Source organism: Mustela nigripes, chromosome 2 (genome assembly GCF_022355385.1).
Source record: "Mustela nigripes isolate SB6536 chromosome 2, MUSNIG.SB6536, whole genome shotgun sequence".
Lineage (NCBI taxonomy): Eukaryota > Metazoa > Chordata > Mammalia > Carnivora > Mustelidae > Mustela > Mustela nigripes.
The window spans coordinates 144,800,589-144,827,743 of NC_081558.1; the positions used below are offsets into that span (position 1 = coordinate 144,800,589).

The 27,155-nt window shown below is 35.6% G+C and overlaps 1 protein-coding gene across 1 annotated transcript in view; it reads right to left on the reverse strand.

The window, feature by feature from the left end:
• Positions 1-7,314: 7,314 nt before the first annotated feature.
• CPA3 (carboxypeptidase A3) overlaps positions 7,315-27,155 on the reverse strand; it is a 31,223-nt gene continuing 11,382 nt past the window's right edge. The window contains exons 4-11 of the mRNA XM_059388092.1: positions 25,580-25,682; positions 25,332-25,433; positions 24,221-24,322; positions 22,796-22,906; positions 21,769-21,859; positions 20,331-20,533; positions 18,422-18,506; positions 7,315-7,890 (exon numbers count right to left, since the gene is read on the reverse strand). Coding sequence (XP_059244075.1) covers positions 7,703-7,890; positions 18,422-18,506; positions 20,331-20,533; positions 21,769-21,859; positions 22,796-22,906; positions 24,221-24,322; positions 25,332-25,433; positions 25,580-25,682 — 985 coding nt within the window. The 3' untranslated portion in view covers positions 7,315-7,702. The remainder of the gene's footprint in view (positions 7,891-18,421; positions 18,507-20,330; positions 20,534-21,768; positions 21,860-22,795; positions 22,907-24,220; positions 24,323-25,331; positions 25,434-25,579; positions 25,683-27,155) is intronic.

A 27,155-nucleotide genomic window follows, 5' to 3' on the forward strand; every position in this document is an offset into this window, starting at 1 on the left:
TTTTTTTTCAGGGATAATATAAAGATGCCTCAAAATATTATAACACATGCAGTTGAAAATTTCACAGCATCTGTAAGGGCTGCATAGTTTTTTCTTTTCTTCTCCTCAGTTTTATTCAGTTATAATAATATAAACATTGTATAAGTTTAAGGTGTACACCCTGCCTATTTGATACATGTATATATTGTGAAATGATGACCACAATAGGGTTAACACCTCTGTCACCTCACCTAACTACCATTTGTGTGTGTGTATGTGTGGTGAGAACATTTAAAATTTATTCTCTTAGTAACTTCCTTTTTTTTTTTTTTTTAAAGATTTTATTTATTTATTTGCCAGAAAGTGAGAGCACAAACAGAGGAAATGACAGCAGAGGGAGAGAAAGAAGCAGGCTCCCGTTGAGCAGAGAGCCCGATATGGGACTCGATCCCAGGACCCTGAGACCATGACCTGAGCTGAAAGCAGAGGCTCAACCCTCTGAGCCACCCAGGCACCCATGTATATGATACAGTGTTGTTAACTGTTGTCATCATGCTCTATATCAGAGCCCCAGAATTTATTCATCTTTCAGCTGGAAGTTTGTACCTTTTGATGAACATTTCCCTGTTTCCCCATCCTCAGCCTGGTAGCCACTATTCTGCTGTTTCTGAGAGTTTGGCTTTTTTAGATTCCACATATAAGTATTATCATACAGTATTTGTCTTTTACTGTCTGTCTTATTTCACTTAGTGTAATGCCCTCAAGGATCATCTGGGTTTTCGTAATAGTGATTGCCTTCTTTCTCAAGGCTGAGTGATAGCCTAGTGTATATGTATGTATGTATGTGAATACCATTACAATGACATTCATGTTACATATGTTACATATAAACATGCATGTTTCACACACATATTCTTATTATACACATACCCACATTATATGTATCTCACATCTTCTTTATCTTTTCCTCCATAGATGGATACTTAGGTTGTTTCCATGTCTTAGCTATTGTGAATAATACTGCAGTGAACATGGGACTACAGATATCTCTTTGAGATCTTGATTTCATTTCATTTCATTTAGATATATACCAAGAAGTGGGATTACTGGATCATCTGGCAGCTCTATTTTTATTTTTTTGAGGACTCTGTATTATTACAGTGGCTCTACCAATTTCTATGAGTAGTGCCCAAGGATTCCCTTTTTTCCAAATCTTCGCCAACCCTTGTTAGCTCTTGTTCTTTTGACAGGTGTGAAGTGATAGGTCACTGTGGCTTCAGTTTGCATTTCCCTGGTAATTGGTGGTACTGAGCATCTTTTCGTGTACTAATTAGCCATTTGTATGTCTTTGGAAAATGTCTGTTCAGGTTCTCAGTCTAATTGGATTGCCTTTTTTTTTTTTTTTTGCTATTTATTATATGAGTTCCTTATATATTTGGTTGTTAACCCCTTATCAAATAGGTGGTTTGTAAATGTTTTCTCCCATTCGATCGGTTGTCTTTTCATTTTGTTGATTATTCCTTTGCCTCTACCTACAGGATTTCTAGTTTGATGTAGTTCTACTTATTTATTTTGCTTTTGTTGCTGTGCTTTTGGTGTCATATCCAAAAAAATCATTTCTAAGACCAGTGTCAGGGAGACTTTACCCTATGTTTTCTTCCAGGAGTTTTATGGTTGCAGGTCTTACGTTTAAGTCTTTAAGCCATTTTGAATTAAATGGTTTCCATTTGCATGGAATAACTTTTTCCATTCCTTCACTCTGAACCTCTGTGTGTCCTTAAACCTGAGATGAGTCTCTTATAAGCAGCATATGATTAATTTTTTTTCTGTTCTTTGTCTTTTGATTGGAGACTTTATTTACACTTAGAGTAATTTTTGATAGGTAAGTATTTACTGATGCCATCTTACTGGTTTTTGGCTTTATTATGGTTCCCTTGTTCCTTTCTTCCTCTCTTGCTGTTTTCCTTTGCAAATTCATGATTTTCCAGAGTGGTATGCCTTGGTTCTTTATCTTTCATGTATACTGAGAGATTTTTGCTTTGTGGTTACTGGGAAGATTACATAAAATATCTTATAGATATAACAGTCTCTTTTACAGTGATAACAATGTACATTCAATAGCACACAAAACCTCTACTCCCTTTCTCCCCATCTTATATGATTTTGATGTCATAATTTGCCTCTTTTTATATTGTATATTCATTAACAAATTATTATAGCTGTAGTTATTTTTAATACTTTTGTCTTTAACCTTTTTTAAAAAAACTAGAGTTAAGTGGTTAATATAACACCATTTCAGAGTATTATGAATTTGATTATATACTTACTTTTACCAGTGTGTTGTATATTTTTACATGTTTTCATGTTACTGATAGAGTCCTTTCATTTCAACTTCATTTCAACTTCAAGGACTCCTTTAGCATTTCTTATAAGGCAGATCCAGTGGTGATGAACTCCCTCAGCTTTTGTTTTTCTGGGGAAATTTTGATCTCTTCTTCATTTTTGAGGAAAAACTTAATGGGACAAAGTCAATTGGCGTTGTTTTCTTTCAGCACTCTGAATATATGATCCTATTTGCTCCTGGTCTGTAAGTTTTCTCTGGATAAATCTGCTGATAGACTTATGGGGATTCCCTTATAAATGATAAACTTCTTTCTTTTTGCTATTTTTTTGTTCTGTGTTTGTCTTTGATTTTTGCCAATTTTATTATAATGTGTTTTGGGGAATATCTTTAGAATTGAATTTATTTGGGAATCTATGAGCTTCATAAACTTGAATGGGCAAATCTCTCCCCATATTTGGGATGTTCTCAGGCATTGTTTTTTTAAATAAGCTTTCTGCCTCTTTCTCCCTTTTCTTTTCTGCTACTCCATAATTTGCAAGTTGCTTCCCTTGATGGTATCCCACAATTCACATTGGCTTTCTTCACTCTTTTCATTCATTAAAAAAATCCTTTTCCTCTGGATAGATGATTTCAAAGTTCCTGTCTTTATTTCATGGATTTTTTTCTTCTGCTTGGTGTGTTCTATTGATGCTCTCTATTGTATTTTTCGTTTGCTTTGTTGTTTTCTCCCACTCCAGAATTTCTTTTAGGTTTTGATTTTATGATATCTATCTCTTTGTTAAACTTCTCATTTTGTTCATGTAGTGTTTTCCTGTTTTTTTTTTTTAAAGGGGATTATCTTTCTGCATTTTATTGTAGCTCATTGAGCTTCCTTAAAATAGCTATTTTGAATTATCTGGTAAATTGCAGGTCTCCATGTCTTTGGGGTCAGTTATTGGAAAATAAAGTTACTAATAACTTTGGTACTGTTCTGTTTGATTTTTTCATGTTCCTCGAAATCTTATGTTGCTGTCTTCACATTTGAAGTAGCAATTACTTCCTCTAGTCTCTGTTGACCTTGGAGAAGAAATACCTTCTTTCTGTCTTGCTAGGGATTCTGAGGTTTTTTTTCAGACCTCCTATGGATTTGCCTGTTCCGCACTTCTTGCTCCCTCTAGTGGTAGAATTCTTAAGCTTGTACGCGTTGTCTTGATTTTGTGGGTTGAGCTGTGCCACCCTGCAGGAGAGGTGATGTGGGTAAAGGTAAAACTGTTCCTCTTACCCTCTCCAATGTGTCCTGACTGAAATGTGTTTGCTCCACTTATATGCTGGAACTTCTCCACTAGGTCCCTGGACTTCCACATAACAAATAACTTGGCAGGCTTTAATAATTTTGTTAAATTTTAGGATATTTAATTTTCTTGATTCTGGTAATTGGAAATGTAATAGGTATTTTATATATTTCTTTGAATATTGCTAAACAAACAAAAATTCATAGTAACAAACAACACAAAAGAAGCAAATTACTACACAAACTGACTTTCCTCAGTTGAAGTTAATACTTACTTTGATGTATGCAAATATTTTTTCAAATTATGTTGGATTTTGTTTTCTATTGTTCTTAATATTTGCATTTGAGGATCAGTGACATTTAGACTGTAAAAATTTGTTGATTTCCATTTGCATACAGGAAAATGTGCATACGCACATACGAATGTCACTTTGCTTCCCATGGTAGCAGGGCCTTGGGGAAGAACCACATTTGAGAGGAGCAGTTGTGCCACTGTTTTTGTGCCACCCAAATACCTATCTCAAATAGAAACCACCTAACCCAGGTCTCTTTAAGATAAGTGTGCTTTGTCCCCAATACAAACAAAATGGAAATTAGTGGCTTACCTTGGTGAGCATTTATTATTTCAAATACTAACAAATATCTACAAGATAAGCAAGGCAGGCAAAGGGTGATTGTGTCTTACTGGGTATCAGAATTCTCATCCAAACTTTCTGATTTCTAGTCCCATAATTTTATATAACATAGCATTACTCTCCAAGGATTTCCACACAGGATGTCTAGAACTGTTATGCTAATTGTCATGAGCATAGGCTTCTACTGTTATGTTTTTGCTTCAGTTCTTGAGAGCAGTTTATGGTTCAAGATGATTGCTTAGTATCAGTCAGCACAATTGTATTTCAGTCTGAAAGAAAGACCAAAGTATATATACCAGAGGTCTTTGAAGTTAGCTGCTTAGACATTGCCACATGATGTTTGTTCTTCCAACTTACTGGCCAGAACAGTTCAAGAGCCATCTCATTTTGAAAGGGAAGTTTTGAATTTAAGATTTTGTTTGAGTGACTGTGTGCCAGTTCAGAATTAGGAGACCTATTACTATGGAAGAAGGAAGAATAGATTTTAGAGGACAACTGGAAGTTTTTAAAGTCAGGCAGTTTCTGGACCCCATTGTTTCTTATAGATGCTCAAATAAATGAGTGTTCAACTAAGATTGCTTACTGCTGCTGCTCTGTATTATATGTATCTTGGGAAACCAATATCAGTTTAATATCACCACATTTCACTGCAGATTTTTGGAATCAATACATATTCTATATTAACAGTAGGAGATTATAGTACTGAGAGAACCATGTGGTGGAATCAAGAAGAATCGTCTGTCCATGATCTTTTCCCATGCTCAGGAAAGCCCAACATCCATCCATTTGGAATGACCAAATTCATTTAAATTCTTTTATGAGAACAAGGTGCTGGATGAGAGTCTGACAACAGAGAGAACTTGTATATTCTCAGCGATCTAAGTTTCCCTGGGATTAATTTTTTTTTAATCCAAAGAAAATCAGGCATAGATGTTTGCTTCAAATGAAAAACAGAAACTCTTGTCAATAAACCTAAAGTTTATTTAGCCAGTGAGCACTTACATAGTTATAGAAGATATACATTGTGTAGGATGTGGGGAGGGAACCTCTGATACAACATTTTAAAAGCAGTTTGGAGTCATAAGTCCACTGGAAACTCATTTATTTACATTAGTGAAAATAATCTGTGAGATGCTTCATTTCCTCATATAATGGAGATGTAGGTCTTAGCCACTAGACCAATGCTATTAAATAATAAATTTTCAAAATACTAAACAGTGTCTCTTGAGTTAAAACTAGAAAAGGAATGAGGATTTAGAAGATTTTCTTGGTGAGACATATTGTCAGGAATATTGTAAGAGATAGCTCAACTTGTAATTTGGGTACAAAATCCTTTTACTGATAAATAAGAAATGACAAGAGAAGAATTACAGCACTGACTACTCAAACTTTTCCATAAATAAAATGATGTTTTAGTTTTAAAATTTTAATATATGTTTCTTCACATATTTTTACAAGTCATATGAAGTCAAAGAAACAAATACTCTGAGATATCATGCAAAAGATTTTAATTACCACAAAGAATGGTCTTATTAGGATTTTTTATTTTTAGCCACTCAAGTAATTTTTCTCCGATTGAGAAAAGAAATATTAAACTACATAATAACTGAAATAAAATGGTATATAAAACTTTTGTGTCTTTTATAATCTAAATAATGAATGAACACAGAAGATAGTCAACAGTTGAGATTATCTATTTTACCTCCTTCATTTATTTATTTATTAAATATATTTTTTTAAAGATTTTATTCATTTATTTGACAGAGAGAGATCACAAGTAGGCAGAGAGGCAGGCAGAGAGAGGAGGAAGCAGGCTACCTGCCGAGCAGAGAGCCCGATGCGGGACTCCATCCCAGGACCCTGAGATCATGACTGGAGCCGAAGGCAGCGGCCCAACCCACTGAGCCACCCAGGTGCCCTACCTCCTCCATTTAAAGACCCACTGGAATTAGAACTATTTATGTAAATTTTAAGGTTAAAATTTCTCTTGGTCTTTTCTCAGTTGAGTAAGTGTGTGAATGAGTGAATAATTGCCATATGGTAAGTTTAATGGAATGAATTTACATTCCCATTTTCTGAGCCAGTTTTGAATATTAAATATTTAGTTATAGATATTATGTTTTATAATAAGAGGCAATATAATCTCATAAGTACCGTTTTGCCTTTTACTTTCTTGACTCTTGTCACCTTTCCCCCCATACCTATAAAGCAATTTTGTTAGTTTATATTGGTTTCCTCTAGAAAATTTTGCACAGGAAACTTTTACCTACATCATAACTATCAGAAATATTCACCACATTGTAGATTTGATGGCATTCTTTCTTTTTAGGACCTCCTATAGGATTAATGAAGAATGTCCCAGATTATCTGTATACCTGTATACCTGTATATCAGGATCATGGAGGATCTTCAAAAACTTTGTTCAGTGTTATGAGAAGTCAGTTTATAGGAAGTCAATGAACTCTTTACTTGTCCCTTACGTTCTAGAATGTAGATACTGCTGTAGTCATATGATGAGGTATTGAAAAGTCATGGTGCTGGAGGCAGGATAGGGGAGATACTTTGTAACTCTCTCTTAAAACAATAGGACTATAAGCAATATAAAATTTGAAGTTACTCTGATTGTCCTTGCTCAACATGACTTTTTCTCTTACACTTGTACTACATTTCCAGACTTTATTTCCCATCCATTATGAGGGCAGGGCTCACATCTGACCAGACTGTCTTGGCTGTGTCAGTAACTACCAAGAAATGTTTTGGCAGGTAGTTTCCTTGGATTATGACAGGATAAATTAAACTATTTTGAATTTAATGTATGTCATGTTGAAGAGAACAATTAAGAGATTAATTGTTTGAAGCACTGAGATTCATCTCTATATGAACCACTTTATTTCCTGTTAGGACATCCTTTTGCTATTGCAAAGATATAAACAATGTCTCCTTCTATTAAAAAGAAATATATATGCAGGCAAAGTATGTCTTTGAATCAAAGATACTATTTCTTATTAACAGACCGCATGAGACACATTAATGCTTGATTATTAATGCTAATAGAGAAATGTAGAGAGTATATAAAAAACAGAAGATGCATTTTGGAATACAGTTTATTTTATTATATAAGTACATGAAATGATGAAGCCATATGGAAAATCTGATTCTGGAGAAACTTAAGGCTCTCATTTCTTTTCTGTGACCAACTGTATATCATGTTTTGAAATACTCAAAATATACTTCTTGCTGGGTTTGAACTTCATTTGGAGCAAAGAAAGGAAGTTGAAAGCTTTCACTTAAAGCTATATGTTAAGATGCTATTAAGAATAAAAGCAAAAAGAAATGACATAGGATTTAAGTGAGCAAGAGAGGAACCTGTTCACATAATGTGGAACCTTATATTTCAGGATAATTGAAGATTGACTTTCTGGTAAAAGGCACAAAAAAGGATTAATTGGCTCATTCCAAACTGAAGCCACTTCTTTAGGAAGTATGCTTGAGGATATACTTGGCAATATATTTAACAGCTAGCAAGGTCTCTTTACAGGTTGGCTTTATCAGGGACTCTGGAAGGAGAAAACCAAATTTGCCTTTATCTCGGAGTTCAAAGGCAAATGTGTGTTTGATGCCCAGGTTGTAAGCCCAGTCTAAAGAAGAACCTGATGTCGGGTCTGTAAAACATAAGCAATAAATATTTAATTAGAAACAAATGCTAATGTTTTTCTTGAAATGGAAATTCACTGGTGTAAAATTAGCAGTAAAAAATAATTATGTGTACAGTTAATTGCAGTAATGGATAGCAGTAGTGTTCTACATAGTATTAAGTGTTAGAGTAAAATATAATCATGATTTTGGGATCCATCACACATTTTAAATATGTGCTGCATTTTCAAAATCACATTTTGCTTGGGTCAGTACTATAAACTGATTTTGTTTCCTGGGCACACAGTGTTGCAGATGGAGGTGGTCTGGGCAAGGGCAAGCAGCTGTGGAAACCAACTGAGGAGGGGCCTCTGGTCAGTGAAAACTCAGCATACAAGCTAGATAAAAGTATTCTTTCTAATCCTTCAGGTCTCTTTCTATTCATGTTGCTTGGATAAACAATTTTTATAGTTAAAAAACCAAGAAAGCTTAAATCAGTTATTTTAAGGATGTATTTAATCCCTTAACCCAACTTTTCAATGTCAATATTTATGAGATCTTACTAAGAATGTTATCTGCAAATCTAAACAGACATCTATAAATTATGTACATGTAAGGTTTATACAAGTGCCTATATATACTATAAATGCATTTATGTATATTTTGCTTTGCATAATAATGAAACTACTTTCTTGTACATAGAATCATTTATGTTCTAGCACGGATAAAGAGTTTAACTAATAGTAATGTTTTAGGTTTGAATGATAAAAATTCAAAGCTGTGATGAAGAAAAGAGGGAAGAAATATTTTGGTAGAAAGAAGGTTGGGTCTTAAACTATTCAACAAATATTTATTAAAGCTTTAATATGGGGGTGCCTGGGTGGCTCAGTGGATTAAGCCTCTGCCTTCTGCCAGGTCATGGTCTCAGGGTCCTGGGATCAAGCCCTGTATCAGGCTCTCTGCTCAGCAGGGGGCTGCTTCCCCTGCCCCCCCCCCCCCCCCCCCCCCCCCCCCCCGGCCTCTCTGCATACTTTTGATCTCTCTGTCAAATAAATAAATAAAATCTTTAAAAAAAAGGTTTAATATGCACAGTGCACTTTACTTGGCACTGTTGGAGGGTGGCTGTGCGGGGTACAAAGATAAAGATGATATTGGTGTCTTTGGGAACTTACTGTTCAGGGGAGATAAGTCAAAGATGCAAATCAATAGAGATAGGGCAGAATGTGTAAGTACCATAAGGAAGGTGCAATCTCTTATGGAGATTAAAAAAAAGTATGTATGTCTGATGAGGAGGATGATATTTCATGCTCAGTGCCTGTTAAATACCGCCTTCATGATGGAGAGCCTTGGAAGGTATTTTTCTAGATGGAAATGGAAGAAGGGCATTCTGGTCAGTGAGCTACAAAGACAGAAAAGCATGGAGGCCTTTTCAGGGACCATTGGATCCAGCTGGACTGGAACAAATGGCGCAGTGAGAGTTTGTGGGCAAAGTTCAGAAAACCTGATAAATCAGGAAAGGTGTTTTGTTTGGGAGGCAATAACAGTTATTTTAGTGCTGCACTTAGGACAGGTAACTTGGACTGGAAAGAGTAGAGACCAGTGAGGAGGTATTGCGAAAGGAAAACGTGAACTTGTGTAGAGTCGCTACACCAGGAATAGTGCTGAGGGTTTTATGTCAAAAACTCTGGAATGGAAGAGTCACAAAATCTGATAAAAATGAAGGAGATTTCAGTCTGAGATTTCAGAATTAATACAAATAGGAACTCAGGATAGTGATGGGGAAAAGAGAGGATAAAGGAGGAAAGACAAAAGGTTGTTTAGCATCAACCACATTTAAGAAGGAGCTTGCAAAAATGAATTTTGCAGGTATTGGCAGAAATATTATAGGTGAAATTGGCTTGCGCACATTCAGGATCATTATGTTTTCTTGGTGGATTGATCCTTTTATCTTTATTAATGTCTCTCTTTGTTTCTAGAAAATTTCTTTGGTCTGAAATTTATTTAATATTTAAATATTAGATGAATATCATATTAATATGGCCACTTCTCCTTTGATTAACATTTGTATGGCATATCTCTTTTAGGCATTTCAATTTCAACCCGTCTATGTTATGTTTAAAATGAGTTTATCGTACACAGTGTATTGTTCAATTGCACTTTTTTAAATCCACCTGCCAATCTGTCTTTATTTAATATCTTTAGGTAAATTATTGCTATGACTTAAATCTGCCATCTTATTGTTTGATTTTTATTTGTTCCATATGTTTTTCATTCTTTTATTTTTCTTTTATTTACTTTTTCTGGATAAATGAACATTTTAAGGATTCCATTTTGATGTATTTATTTTTATTTTTTAGATTTTATTTATTTATTTGACACATGGAAAGAGAGAGCATAAGCAGGTGGAACTGCAGGGGGAACAGGAGAAGCAGGCTTCCCTACTCAGCAGGGAGCTGGACATGGGGCTCGATCTCTTGACCCTGGGATCATGACCTGAACCGACTGAGCCACCCAGGTGCCCCCATTTTGATGTATTTATAATAAAGTTTTTTAAGTCTATGACTTCATGTAGTTTTTAGTGGTTGCTCCAGGTATTACAATATACATATTTTACAATATACATGATTTACTAACATCTGCTGATATCTGTTTTACCACGTCAAGTGACATATAGAAATCTTACTTGCATTTAGGTTCTTTTTACTTCCTACTTTTTAAACGTAATCATCTTGAGTACTTCTGTACATGCACTAAGGATCACATCAAATGGAATTATATTTTGTGGTTCCACCATCATGAAGACATAGTTGTTCATTCACTCATTCATTCATTAATTCATTCTTGCTTCATTTCTACCACTTTTAAGGCTTTTTCTGTTACATTTCTTTGTTATTTGGGGAGTCTTCTTTAACCATTTTTAAAGGGTAGGTCTTTCGGTGATTAATTCTCTTAGTTTTCCTTTGTCTGAGAAGGTCTTCATTTCCTCTTTGCTTCTGAAGGATATTTTTTGCTGAATATAGAATTAAGGGTTGATAGTTCTTTTCTTTTAGCACTTGAAAAATATTGTCATTTCCTTTTGGTTTTCCATGGTTTCAATGGAAAAATCTATCCTTTGAATTCTTTTTTCCCCTTTAGATTGTTACTCTCTGGTTGCTTTCGAGAGTATTTTCTTTGTCTCTCGTTTTCAAAATTTTAATTATGAGGTACTCAGTGTGAATTTCTTTGAGTTTATCCTATTTTGCACTCACTTAGCTTTTTGGTATGTTGGTGTATGTTTTCAGTCTTTTATTTTTTTTTTTCACATATTTTTTCCATTCTCACTCTCCTTCTCCTCTTCTGAGACTTTGATGATATGAATGTTGGCTCTTTTATTACTACATCTCACGTCCCTGAAGTTTTGCTTATCTTTTTTTTTTTTTCCAATTTGTTTTCTCTCTTCAGTTTGCTTGAATTCTTATTCTGCCTTTAAGTTAATTGATTCTTCTCTCCATATACTCATTCTGCTATTGAGTCCTGCCAGTGAGTTTTTAAGAATTTAAGTTACTGTATTTTCTAGTTCTGTGATTTCCATTTGGTTCCTTTTATATCTTGCCTTTTTTCAGTGAGATTTTCTGTGACGTTTCAAGGCTATCTAATTACTTGTTGAAGCATTTTTATGATTGCGACTTCAAAATTCTTATCAGATAATTCTAACATGTAAATAACCTCAGTGTTAGCATCTTTTGGTTGTCTTTTCTCATTCATGCTGTGATCATCTTCATTTTTGCTGTGACAAGTAATTTTTCCTTGTATCCTGGACATTTTGTCCATTTTTTAAAATTTTAAATCTTAACTGAAAGCTATTTTAGCAGTCATCCTTCCTGTTTAGATTTAGCATGAGACCCTCATCTTCTTTTGAGCCTTGTTCCATTGTTCCAATGACAATATGGTGTTTAAAATCTCTGCATGGCAGGGCACCTGGGTGGCTCAGTGGGTTAAAGCTTCTGCCTTCAGCTCATGTCATGATCCCAGTATCCTGGAATAGAGCCCTGTGGGCTCTCTGCTCAGCGGGGAGCCTGCTTCCTCCTCTCTCTCTGCCTACTTGCGATCTCTGTATGTCAAATAAATAAAATCTTAAAAAAAAAAATCTCTGCATGGCTATTTTGGACTGATTGGTTCCCCTAGTGCAGCTGTTTTCCCATTGATTGCTGCAGGTACTACTACATGGGTGGAAGGTGATCCCCCTAGCTTGGCCACCTGGTGCCTCTAGGTGGCGAATGAGGGTTCTACCCTGAAGGGTAGAGAGCCCTTCCCTGATGAGGAAGAAGGAAGAAAGAGGAGGAGGGAACTGAAAAGAGAACCCTGTGTGGTATATGTGTAGTGTACCTGGTTTTGTGTTTTGTGGTTTTTTTGTTTTTGTTTTTGTTTTTTAAATGTCTACTTCTAGAGGTAGTCAGCAGAGAAAGAGTAGAAAAGAACGTGGTAGAGGCAATCCAAGAGAGTTTATTGGTTATTTTCTTAAAGATTTTATTTATTTATTTGACACAGAGACAGATCACAAGTAGGCAGAGAGGCAGGCAGTTGAGGGGGAGGGGAAGCAGGCTCCCTGCTGAGCAGAGAGCCCAGTGTGGGGTTTGATCCCAGGACCCTGAGACCATGACCTGGGCCAAAAGCAGAGGCTTAATCCACTGAGCCACCCAGGCACCCAAGAGAGTTCATTGTTTAAGGAAGGCAAAGGAATGTCAGGAAGAAGGGATATCACCAGGGTCCAGTGTTGTAGGGAGATTGTGGAATGTGTGAGCTAAGTGTATTAGTATTAGTGATCAGGAAGACTGTCATTTTTAGCTAGAATTGGGTTTAAGTTCATTAGAAAAAAGCACATAAAAGTAAGAATTTGGTAGCAATAAAGGTTAAGGTATGTAGGAATTATATCTTATATGGTGATTTAGAGTCTACTAGGCATTTTAATAAACTTGGCCAATTTCTAGCTGTACTAGTTCCCCATTTGCAGTTAAGTAAACTATTGCGATTTAAAAGAGTTAAAGAGTATGGCTGTATCACTTTGACAGATTTGCTTTATGTGAAGCTTCTCGTTAAAATTAATAGTGGTTATTGAGAATATATGTAATTTGTGATTCTTCATAATTGTGTGATGTTATTGAGTGTAATACTTTTTTTAAAAGATTTTATTTATTTATTTGACAGAGAGAGACACAGTGAGAGAGCGAACAGAAGCAGAGGGAGTGGGAGAAGGAGAAGCAGGTTTCCTGGGAGCCCATTGCAGGGCTCCATCCCAGGACCCTGAGATCACAACCTGAGCCAAAGGCAGCCGCTTAATGACTGAGCCACCCAGGCGCCCCTACATTTTCTTTCTTGATACCACTTTTTGTATCTTCAAAACCTTAACTTTGCAAACAAAAACTATATAAGGCATAAAATAAATGCAAAACTGAAAGCTTTTTACTTGTAAGAATACATGTTTATAGAACTTTTTTGAACATGATACTTAGCTTTTTGTTTATCTACAGCTAAACCTACTAAAATATTTGTGTGTGTATATATATATATTTATTTAATTTTTTTAAAAAAATTTATTTATTTATTTGACAGAGACCACACCTAGGCAGAGAGGCAGGCAGAGGGGGGGGGGGGAGGCAGGCTCCCTGCTGAGCAGAGAGCCTGATGCAGGACTTGATCCCAGGATCCTGAGATCATGACCTGAGCCAAAGGCAGAGGCTTAACCCAGTGAGCCACCCAAGTGCCCCGTATATATTTATAAAATATAATAGCCACTTGCTAAATGCCAGGCACCCTTTTAGTGCTTCACGTGTGTTAACTCATTTAACAAATTCCTATCACAATCTTAGGATTTAAGTACCAGTTGCTCGGTTTTTTTTTTGTTTGTTTGTTTTTTAAGATTTTATTTATTTATTTATTTGACCGACAGATCACAAGTAGGCAGAGAGGCAGGCAGAGAGAGAGAAGGAAGCAGGCTCCCTACGGAGCAGAGAGCCCGATGTGGGGCTCGATCCCAGGATCCTGGGATCATGGCCTGAGCCGAAGTCAGAGGCTTTAACCCACTGAGCCACCCAGGTGCCCCGCAGTTGCTTGTTTTACAGAAGAGGAAATTTAGGCCCACAGGGATTGAACAGTTTGCTCAAAAACATTAGCTAGTAAAGGTTGAGTCAGGAATCAAACCCAAGCTGCATGTCTTTAGGGTTTGTGCTATTAACCATTGTACTATACTACCTACTGTATGTCAGTCTATAGTCCTCCCAATAAAAACTCTTCTTTGATTTCTACAAGATAACTTTTTGTTGTTGACATTATTTTCTTAATATATTGTCATTGAAAAAATTCTGTGCCTTTCAAGGCATGTTAGGTGCAAGGAACTTACTGTAATACAATCAAAACAAGTAAAAATAAAACTGAACCAAACTGGGAATCTGGCTTCAGTCCACAGGAATCTACATAACATAATGCTGGTGGCTTAACATTTGTTTTTCAAAAAAAGTGTTATTGACATGCATTAAACATAATAACCGGCACTTTTATGTCAATACTAAGTGAAATTTCTTTTTGAAGCAAGAGCTAAGCTAGAGGTATGTGGGCATAAATTGAAATATTTTCTTTGCATTTTTATGGCTCCTTAATATAATCTCAGCTTGAATGTCTTAGTAGATAGAGATTGGGTGTTGTGAGCTACAAATGTGAGGTCTTGATTTTTTCTTTTTCAAAACGTGGAAGTGGTACAGAGTGTGGAAAACAGTACGGGGTTGAGATATAGGAACAGATCTAGCAATTTGGTGTGTAGGGAAGGCAACAAGAAAGGCACATTGAAATTAAGTATTTAATTTATGATATGACACAAGGTGGATGATATTAATGATGCAAGCTATCTGTCCCTATCAATTCAGTGAACTGTTCTTTCTAAGTAGGTACTATGTTCTGTTATTTCTAAGATAATAAAGGATTGGATAGGTCACCAATATACAAATGTAAACATTTCACAACCTGTTACATCAGTTTTTGTGTCATCTAAATATTGTTGCTTTGTGGCAAAGTAGTTGGTATACCTTTTGACTTTGGTCTGGAATGCTAATCTTTGTTCCTATTTTTCCCCAAATTGATCAAATCCTTCTTTATCTTATTTTTATAGTCTATGAAAGAGGGATTAAGCTTAGACCACTGGTTCTCAATCCTAGTTTCATCTTTTTTTTTTTTTTTTCTCTCACAGAGAGAGACAGTGAGAGAGGGAACACAGGCAGGGTAAGTGGGAGAGGGAGAAGCAGGCTTCCTGTGCGGCACTTGATGTGGGGCTCGATGTGGGGCTTGATCCCAGGACCGCAGGATTATGACCTGATTAAAAGGCAGGTGCTTAATGACTAAGCCACCTGCGTGCCCTCAAACCTAGTTTCATCTTTGAATCACTTTGGGCATTTAAAAAAAAATGCAGGTGACTGGCCCACACCACAAACTAATGAAATCAGAATTTCTGGGGGTGGGGTCAATCATCCACATATTTTAAAAGCTCAGATGATTCTGATGGTAAGTCAGGATTAAGAACCTTGAATTAGATCATCTCCTAGATTTCCTCCTGGTTTCAAATTTTATGATTTTTATTTATTGGTTATATTTGCTTCTTAGGTTCAAATTGCAAACTTATTTTTTCTGGAGGTGAGAGCTCTCTCCATAATTTGCGTTTAAAAATGTTTCTTAGCCCTTTTCTTTGGTTTCCATCAAATTAAAGAGAGAAAACCACTAGCAAATGCTATCAATGCTTTCCCTGAGTCCTAGGACTTTTTAAAGTGACAACCAGGGTGTTAGAATGACTAAATTTTAATTGTGGGGTGCCCTTATTTTCTGTTCTTACCAAGTTAACACTTTGTTACCCTCTGCTTCTCATGAATGGTTGATTAACTCAATCAGGTACTTTATTAAAGAAGTCACTCCTAAAAAAATTAAACAAGCTGCTCTAGCCCTATATGGAAGAGGCAATTTTTTCTAAATCTGCATTTCTTTAAAAAATCTTTTAATATAACTAAAAAAATTTAAGATCCGGTTACAAAGTTGTACAGAATGTAATTCCTCTTCACCTTATCCTCCCATTTTGAAAGTGATATGTGATGACTTGGGGCCATGGTATTTTTGCTTGCCTGTCTTTCTCCTAGTTAGAATATAACTCCTTGAGAGCAGTTATTTTATCTTAATTCTTCTAACCTACCTCTCAAAGCTCCAAAGTTCTGGGCTGTGAAAGAGGCATTCCATAAATTCTTGCTCATTAAATTGACTGATACAATGCCATGCATAGCTTTAGTGTGCTCAAAATTTGCATATATATGTAAATGTACATTACATATATTTGTGTGGAAAGTGTAGGAGCAATAATCCTTTGATGTTCTAGTTGCCATTTGCAAAGTGTGCTCCTGTTTGGAACCCTTTGTTCTTTGCTGTCAAGAAAGAACATCTAGCTTGTCTGCTACTGCAATTCTCAATATCCACTAAGTAGGCGGCCATTTTAAACTGATGTTCTAATTTGTCCTATCATTCTTTGCCCACTTTTGGTCCACCTAACATAGCTGAGTATATCATCTTTTTTGAAATCCCATTTTCATCCACTCGTATGTATAATTAATTGCTAGCATGGCTATGTTGCAACAAGAGATTTGAATTGATATTGGTGAATGATTGTGTCACTGTACTTTCTCTTCAGCCTTTTAATAATGAGTAGTTGATAGGTGATTGCTGATGAATGTTCTCTGGGAATGGGACTTGTCTGGTTTATTGATCATTTTTCTAATTCCACCAAAGGAGCTTCCAATATGATAGCATAGCAATTAGCCATTATTGAGGGTATAGACCTTAATTCCTAGATTATACTTTTAGCTTGGGTTGGGGAAGTATTTTATGAGGTGTGGCCAGGCCAGGTAGAATTACTGCAAAGAGTCCATGGATTCACACATACATATTTCTTTTCTTCAATCCATGAATTTAAAAAGGGTAATGGAAATAAGTATATGTGTTTGGTGGTGGTGGGTTGCTCATGAAATGTTTAAAGGTTACACCTAGGTGTCTGTGTCAGTTAAGCGTCTGCCTTTGGCTCAAGTCATGATCCCAGAGTCCTGGGATCTAGCCCCAAGTCAGGTTCCCTGCTCAGCCGGGAGTCTGCTTCTCCCTCTGGCCCCACCCGACTCATACTCTCTTTCTCTCTCACACACTTTCTCTCTCTCAAATGAATAAATAAATAAATAAATAAATAAATAAAACCTTTTAGAAATGTTTAAAGGTTAAACAGCAGTCTTCATACTAAAAATATTGGATGTCCTGGCTCTGAAGAGTGATGCAGGCTAAATCGAGTTCAGTCTTGTGGTTTCAATCCACATTCATTCTTTTTGGATCAGTCAGGGTGCTATTTTAATCGAGCAAGTTTATGGGAATTCTGCTATTGTTCCATGCCTTGCACTGTGCTACGTATTTTGTGATCTGAGAAGAGATCTGAAGTGTAATCCTTGCTTTTGAGGAATTAAGTTCTGTTAGGAAGTTAAGGTTTTGTAAGCAGTTCTTTGGGAATTTTCCATTCTTCAGTTCTAAGAATTGAAACTGCAAAATGATTTGGAGAAAAGGCAATTTTTACTGAAGTGTTTGCAAACTAAGATCAGTGGGATCTTGCTATAAGAGAACAAATGATTTTATTTCCCAAGGCCTGAATTAATGGTCTTCGGTGAAAAATCAAATGAATTTCTTTTCATTTCTTAAAAATAGAAAAACCTGGTTATTTTAGCTAAAGAAACCAAATGAGAAAGTGTTATATGTAGTGGCCAAGATCATGGTTTTTGGTTTTGAAACCTAGGACTAAATCTCAATTTAGCCAGTTGTAAGTACAGCCTACCTCATAGGATGTTCTGATGATTAGTGAGATTGTGAAATCAAGGGTCAAGCACAGTGCCTGACTTGTCAGAAATCTGTCAGAAATTAAAAAAATGCACAAAGACAAAGAAGTCTAAAAATAGTGAAGAGTAAGAAGTGGTACTTAGACACTAAAACAAAAGCAACAGCACTAGAATCTTTATATCATCTTTCTTAACCCACCATACACATTTCAGTTTAACACCATAGAAAGGGGCTGATGAGAAGGACAAGAAACTGGTTTTATATGATCAAAGTGGCTGAAACTTGCGGCCCATTTTCCTATCAGCAGCTGGGGAAGACTGTCCAGTTAAACAACAACAACAACGACAAAAATTATAGAGTGTGCTTCAACTAATTCTCATTAGTTCCTGTGAGGATAAATGTTGGTGGGGAACGGGAGGGTGGTTTAATTCTAAACCAAAACTTCATCTTGACTTAACCATTTCTACTGACCTTGTAACCTTGTATAATTTGTTTCAAGAAAAATCTTATCCCCGAAAAGGGCAAAATGTATCCCCTAGTTTCACATGTAATTCAGAATCATCCATTAAAACTGAAGTTTAAATGAACAATTCTAGATGTTCTAATCCTAATTTACAAATGCTAAAATTTCTTTAATATTTATAAAAAGAATTAGTGAAAATAACACAGTAAATAATAGGAAAAACTTACAGATTGTTGATGCTATTGGGCCATAGATGTAGCGGGTTTCATATCGAGTTGCTAGAACATCAGTGCCGATTTTTGCAACTTTGGCCTGGAGAAAAAGGAAGTTAGAGTTGGAATGATAGAAAACTATGTAAACAGTATTAATTTGTTTGGGAATAAAAAAAAAAGTAAATTTTACTGGTTATTTTGGCAACTGAAGATCAAAATAAAATCAACAGTTAAATTAGGAATTTATTTTTGGTAAGATATATTGTTATTGTGAAGAATTCTAAATGTGAAATCAGTTATATATAGTAATGTCATATCTCATTTTAGATTTCTATCCTTTCTTTTCTCTCTTCTTTCTCCCTCCCTCATTGCCCCCCCCCCCCCCCGCCTTCCTTTTGTCTTTCCTTCTAAAAGTAGAAAGAAGGATTCTTTCTACTTCTTCTCATATACTTTCTGGCTGCAGATACTTGTCTCTTCCAAAGTCAGTTTCTTCTGTTTCTGCTTCCTTTGTTTTTATGGGCGCCACATTGCCAATGGACATTTTCCACACTGAATTTTAGCATGCTGAGGGAGGAAATGTGGTTGACTCTTCTTTAAAATAGTTGTTAAATTAGAGTTTCTCTTCCAACATGAATGCATTTCATGACCTTTAATATATATTAGTGTTTCATGCTATGAGAATGATTATTGGAATGAATTTTAATGGAATGTAGTCACTAACATATTACTACCCTCAATGAAGATTTTTACTTCGTATGTATAATATATATAACCAAAAGATAAGTTTTTTCTTAATTAATTTAGTTGCTGTTTAAGAACTCTTTACTCAGAATGGTTTGTTGTGTGTATTTGTATTTTTAATCCATAATACCATTTTCCTAAGGGCAGACTGAAATTGCATTGCTGTAGCTTTTCATGAACTAATGACTCATGGGTTCAGAATCTCAACTATATTGGCTAAATAAATGACTCTGGGCCGCATATTGCTTGTATATTTTCTTTGTTGTATATATACAGATGGTTTTAATGACTGGTTCAAATCTCCGCAGCAACTGAAATTAAATGCTGTTGTGCTGAATACAATGGATGGAAATCAAAATGACAATAGCGACTTCTTTTTATTTTTAAAAATATGAGGCAGTATTGGAGCCATAGCTTTTACTGAATGTTGTTCTATTTGTCAGCCCTGCATGGGATCTGGGACACTGAACTTTATCTGCTTTATTTCTTTTCTTTACAGCAAAAAATACCCCTTTTTATGGATATTCATACTACAGCTTCTTGTCATGCACTGGAACCCATATGCAGAGGTTTTATTTGTTTTAAGCCAACATGATCACATTAGTTTTCATACAAAGGGAAAGGATGCATAGTGGATCTTCGTTCCTGAAAGACAGTATGTTCTCAGTGAGGAAACTTCACAAACATTCATAATGTTCTTTCTTTGGGTAGTAACAGAATTAATATTATTTCCAAGTGGACTAGGAGGATAAAAATACAATGGATCTTCTTAAATATGGCATTTTAGGGACAGAAATAGATATCTTTGCTGTTCTATTAGACTTTTGGTGCTTGTGGTTTTATAATTTGTCCATGGTAAGTGTTTATATAACAATCTGAGTAATAATGGAATTCTGGTCTGGATGGCCTAGACATTTTTCTCCACTGGCTTAATCTGAGAATCCCATTGAAAGATTTTGTCTCTATCTTTTTATCACATGAAAGATTAATCTAGGAATTATTACTTTTTAACTCTAAAGTAAACTTTAAGATAAACTCTATTAGTTTTTTCCTTTGGTATTAAAATGTGAAATTCTTTCAATTCATGCAGTTGTTCATAGAGAAGGGTTGTTTGTGAAAGTCAGTGGCAATGTCTGTCAGTGAGTAACTGTAGGTTTTTTTTTTTTTTTTTTTTTCTACATACCAGGTCCTTGTGGTTAGCTGGCAGTTTTGATGTATATCCATAGGGAAACAGTAGCATCTGGGAATAGGAGTGGAAGGTGATATAGGCCTTGATTGATTTCAGGTGACTTCGAATGAAATCAGTGACAGCCTTGGTCTCTTTCTCGGACTCTGGTTCTGGGCCTCCATAGGTATTCAAACATGGATTCTTGGTGTTCGGAAAAGCTGCAGTGGACATGGGTGGATGAGATCACAGTCTGCTTCCCCTCAGAAAAGCTCCTGCCTCTTCTGATATGGACACACAAAATGTTTTAGACATTTTTATCTCCCAGGTTTACAGGCTGCCTCAATGTCTCTGGTGTCATAGTCATTGCAGACCAACTTTGTACACACAACTCAGAATGTGACAGACTCAGTCCACTGGAGTATTCTTAGCCTTGTTTATTTTGCCTCTGTTTCCCAAGATTATAAGAATAGTACACTAGAAGCAGCCCAGAGCCTGGAGCCGGATAGAACCCAGTTCCAGTTCAGAACCCAGTTCCACTCCAACTTGTTAGGGACTGGTATGAATTACCTTTTTGGAGTTTTGAGTTTCTTCAACCCATTTCATCAGGCAGCTCTTGCTTAGGGATAGCTGCTATTATCATAATTACTGTGGTAGAATAAAATTAAAAGCTAAGGTGGTATTTTCAACCAAGTTAGGTAAAGAAAAAAATTTACGAATAGGGGTAGTGGTAATTTCTCCTTGAATGTATGTAATGATGAAGTCAGATTTTTGTAACAACTACAGTGTTATTTGATGTAGCAGGCTTCTGCTTATCATTGCATTTCTATTAAACCTTTCAGATTCTTTGACCCAGCTGTTTCTTTTCACTAAACATCTGAAGAACTATCTGTATGCTGGTTTTAACCACTGGTATTTCTCAGCTGTTATCAGACCAGAAGAGGAGGGACCTGAAACCTCTCTTCAGATTCTGAATTTTTGTGCATCTGGATTGTGCCCAAGTTTTAGCAAGCTAGATATATTAAGTAAGAGATGGTTTGATAAACACCACCCCCGCCCCGCACTTCCTCCCATATGACAAAACATTCATAATATTTCTAAAGTAGGGATGATTATCTTTTATTTTTTAGATTATAAAATTAACACTCAGGGGATACATATTTTACTGAAATAAGTCAGTGGTTTAACTGAATTTGCTGTGTGAACACTTTTTTTTTTTTTTTAAAGATTTTATGTATTTATTTATTTGACAGATCACAGGTAGGCCAGAGAGGCAGGCGGAGAGAGAGGGAGGAAGCAGGCTCCCTGCCAAGCCGAGAGCCCTATGTGGAGCTCGATCCTGGGATCCTGGGATCATGATCTGAGCCAAGGCAAAGGCTTTAATCCACTGAGCCACCCAGGTGCCCCTGAACACTCTTTTATAGCTATTTTCCTTGAGATCAAGTGTACTACTTACAGTTCCATGAGACATTAAAATTCCTGTTGAGGTCAGTGCCGATGCATTTGGAGTTTTGGTTCTTGGAACGATTTTTTCTCCACATGCGGTTCTGCAGGATTGAATGCTTTAAGTGTTTATACTAGATCAGTTTACATTTTTCAATTTCATTTCATTTCAGAGGATCATTTCAGACCCTCTCTGCAGGTGTCCACAGCATTATTTGAAATCTGCCTAGTTAACCTGAGGCTCCTTTTTATGAAGAAAAATATATTGTTTTCCTGTAATTTGTAATATTTTCAGAAACATTGTTTTTTTAAATTACTGTTCTAAGGCCTTGATAAAATAATTTAATTAACTTCAAGAACTGTTGATTGGTTCTTGGTACTAGAAAGTGATGAATAATGTTCTGAAATTACCTGTAATTTAAATTTCAACTTCATTACATCCTTCACCATTTATAGATTTCGGGTATTAAACAGGCCAAATTGTGACTGTTGGAGCATAATTTTCAGAAAGAACTGAATGTGATAGTATCTGTCTGAATATTCAGTATTAATGTTATTTAGCAACAATAGGGCAGTAAGGGATCTAGTTAAAGGACAGGTAGATAACTGTGTCACTCTTTTATATATTTGTTTATTTTGATACATTTATTCCACATCAGATTCTGTTACAGATAGACTGGAATACAGTGCCTTTTGCTTTGAGATCAGTGTTCACAATGTCTTTAATTGACTTTTATTTTTTAGGTAGAATGTGCTTTTTTCCATATCATATAACATACATTTCTTTTATAATTATTGCTCTTTTTCTTTTTATTCATTACTAGCTTCAGCAGCAGAAATTTCATATTATTTCAAGGACACCTATGTAACCAGGAAATCATGCTTGCCTTAGTCTGAAATTGAGATTCTTTAAAATTACATTTTTCTGAATTAGAATTAACTGGTTATTGAAACCTTAAACTTAATGCATAACAAACTGTGCATTAAAGTCAGTAAATACTATATTGTCCAAATGCAAACAAGAGATTATGGTCTCTTACCTGTGTCCATGACCAAATATATCCATCAACATTGAATACAGGAAGAACATAAAAATTCATTCGGTCCAGGAGTTTGGTCATAATTTTATTTTTTCCATAAGTTTTGGCTGCCTATAAGAATAGGAAAAAATTAAGCTATTGGTGGAAAGTTCACCACCATGTGGAAAGCTGTGGCTATAATAGTAATAACTACCACCGCTTTGGCCATTTGCCCAGTGTTACGTGATTTCAAACATATTTCCTCCAAATAGCATAAAAATAAGTGACCCATATAAAAGTTACTTATTCAGACTAGTGAAAATAATTGAACTGACCATTCTTTAAAGGATCATTTAATTGTCAAGACTGTAGCATTCCACGTATAGTATGCAAGATATGTTATATAGGAAGAACAGAGCCAAGTAAAAAATTAGACATACACCTTGATTTAAATAGATTCTACCCCTCACATCCTTTAGGTAAATAAAGATTGAGTTTGTAAGCATAGAAATATGTAAATATTGGAGATTATTTATAAATTAATTATAAATAGGATTAAAGAAAAATGCTTGATTAATAAAAAAAACTCAAGCATTTAGATTGACCAATCAACTCCTTTTCTCCCAACAGACTGATATTTCTGGAATTATCTGTACTTCCTATGGCTGCCTAAAATCTCTCTCATTCTTGGAAAATCTCTTCCAGGTACATTTGTTCCAGAGCCAGGGCATTTCTTGTAGCCCTGTCACATGTATTTCTTTATAGGTTGAGTAAGGGGAACTCTTGGCCCTCAGCTGGAAGAGCTAAAACAACTGCAGGGATAAATCAGTTCTACTGGCAGATTCATTCCTAGTTAAAGCATCCATGCCCAGAGAGCCATTGTCATGCGTATCACATCAGCATGTTGTTTGCAAAAGCTGGCATGAAAGAGAAATTTAAAAGATGGTAAGAATCAGAATAGAACAGAATGAGAGGAACAACTTATAAGCTGGATTTACCTTTAAAAAGGATGAGTTGTTTTTCCCTTGGAGAGGGAATTAAGTATGAAAATTCCAAGTGTGTGATTGGCCAGTTAAAGATCTGAACAGGAACTCGAGGTCTCTGCTTTGAGCTCACCGAAGAAAGGCTAAGATTATAGGTTGTAATATGAAGGTAGCTTCAGATTGTCTGTACTTCAGTATAGGAGAAACCATATCATAACCTCAAAAAATTCTTTTAGTTTTGTAAACTGTCAGCTGAAATTCAAGAAGTTTGAAGGAAGGTGTCAATTTTATAAAAACCCCAACAATGAGTAAAATCCAGAGCATTTATTTCCTGACAGCACCAAATGTGAACCCTTCCAGTTAAGTGGAATTGCACTCATTTGGAAAGGGGTGTTGCCACACAGTGAAGGGCTGGAGATTTGACAATCAAAGGAGAATTGGATGAGTGTTCCGATTCACTTACCTGATAGACAAACCACTGGCAGAATGCTGGGGAGATCCATTCTCGTGCATGAATGCCACAATCCATAAAGATAGCCTTTCTTCTTTCATCCCTTTTCCCAATCTATTTAAAAATAAACTTGAGATATTATTTTGTCACACATTGATCCTTTGTTGTCCAGTAACTCTTATGCTCAAAGCAATTCTTTTCCCTGTCTTCTGTTGAATAACTGCATATGCACATATTGTTCTCAGGGAGGACGATGGCACATATCCTTAAATGTCTATACATAATTCATAATCTATCACATAGTCTATTTTTTCAAAAAATTTTCCTAGTATCAGAATTGCTTTTAGGGTTTTTAAAAAATCGTAGTATATTGTTTTCTTATTTTATTGTTAACATCCTTCGGTCTGAGAAATAGATTATGTGTTGTTTCTGTTTCTGCCATTTCCTTTTATTTTTCTGGTTTCATAAATGGGACATTTAGCTTTGGGTGGAAAAGATTTTATAGTTGTGTTTGCAGTGGGGAGGAGGAACAGTGGCTGGATATTTGAAGAATTATCATTTTGAGGAGAATTTAGATTTGTTTTGTTTGGGTACTTAGAATAAATGGATGGCAATTCAGGGTAAGGAAGGACTTCTCAGTTATTAAGGGCATGTTTCAGGGAAGAGTGTCTTTGGATGTAGAAAAATCCAGCAGCAGCTGAACAGTAATTGTCAGCTCCATTAGAGAAGGGAATTCCCTGTCAACATAGGGTTGAAATGGCTTAGATACTCTTCCAGGATCCTGTGATTCTGTGATACTTAAAATTCTCTTCTTCATGACATTTAATCACTAGCTTCACTCAATTTTAATGGATGGAAAACTTTTATCTATCAGGGACATCATAAACTCTTCTAATAAAGATATGGGATAAGAGATTTGTCTGAGTTTGTCCATTGTGTCCCACAAATGGTTTATTCAGGGACTTTATTGGTACTACCTAAAACCACCTATCACTTCTATATGTTCTTCAGAAAAATATAAATTTTTTATTGCCTCAGAATTCACTAGTTGGGTCACAAAGTAACTTTTAAGTTAATATTTTCCCAAAATAATAAGAATCAGTAGCTCTTGAATTATTTTTACCTTGAGAACATACAGTGGATTATCTTCAACAGTGGTTCCAATTTTAATACGAGAGACCATTTCAGGATGCTTATGCACCATTTTTTTAGTCCAAGCAATAATCTTGAGAACAAAACCAATTTTGAGGAATTAGAATAAAAAAAAAACAACTAAAAAAACTAAATGAGAACAAATGTTAAGGGTTATAGTTTTTTTGTTTTGTTTTGTTTTGTTTTTTGAAGTTTTTTTTTTTTTTAAGTATACTGTACCTTATTCCAGTTATTGTATTTTGCATAACTGTGCCTGCCTGGGATATCTTCTTTAACATCAAACTGTTTCTCAATCTCTTCTTGCAGATCATGAATCAAGATTCTGTTTGACAGGGGAATGATAAAATACACATTTATTGGAGGAAAAAAAAACCAGTTATCTCTCATTTACAGAAATTTTCTCTTCCTTCTTCTCTATCTTAGATCAAGTTTGCCCTGTTTCTTCATTATTCTCTAACCATCTCTTTTAGATATGTCATGTGTCTGGCTTCAGAACTTTCCATTTGGGGCTCCTGGGTGGCTCAGTCGTTGAGTGTCTGCCTTTAGCTCAGGTCATGATCCCACGGTCCTGGGATCGAGCCCCTCCCCGCAGAGCAAGGAGCCTGCTTTTCTCTCTCCCACTCCCTCTGCTGTGTTCCCTGTCTTGCTCTGTCTCTCTCTGTCAAATAAATAAATAAAATTTTTTTTTTTTTAAACTTCTCATTTATCTAGAGCTGAGTTGTTCAGTGTGGTAGTCTAACCACACATTGCTATGGAGCATTTAGAATAGGGGTTGTCCAAAAAAGAGGTTGCTGTTATGTCAGATGTATACTACATTATGAAGACTTTTTATAAAAAATTATGTAAAACATCTCACTAATGAGTTTTATATTCATTATGTGTTGAAATAATATTTTGAAGTAATAATATTGGGTTATACTATATTGCTAAAAGTAATTTGTCTGTTGCTTTTTAACTTTTTTAATGTGGCTACTAGAATGTTTAAAATTGCACATAGGGCTTGCATTATACTACTGTTGGTCAGCATTGATCTATAGTCATTCTCCAGCATTCTTCAAACATACACACATTCACATACACGCAACACAGGTAATAGTGGATATTCTTAGGTACAAATTTACTGACCATCCCATATCACTTGATGCTTTGAGAGGTGGGAGAAACTTGAATAACTGTCATAGTAAGTACTTACTTACCATGTCCCAGTCATTGCTCTAAACCTTATGTATATTATGTACATTATGTACATTAACTCTTCAATCGTCACATGAAAGTATTATCCTCATTTTATAGATGACAAAACTGAGACACAAAGTGTTTAAATAACTTGTCCAAAGTTACAGAGCTAGAAAATAGTTTGATTTGGAGAGAGTGAGATAAGAGACAGGAAGAATTGTTGGAGGCTAATTGGGGACCCAGAACTCTCATACCTCTACCCTCTTCTCTATTTTTATCTCTATTCCTGAGTTATCTTATCTCATTTCATTGAATTCCATGGCTGTAATGGTTGCCAACATTTGTATTTCCAGTTCTGGACTCTCTCCTGAACCTCCCATGTTTCTAGCTCTTCTCCCATGCCTTGTTCATCCAGCTGCCTACCTGACATTTTCACTTGAACATCCATTGTTTCTTATGGGTCAGGTCCTGCTTCACATACATTGTTTTGTTTTTATCTTATTAATATTAGCACCATTTTACAGATGGGGACATTGTTGCTTAGAAAACTTAAATACCCATAATTTGTGTATGTTGGGGTTGGGAGTTTGAATGCAACTTTGCTTGACTTTAAGATTTA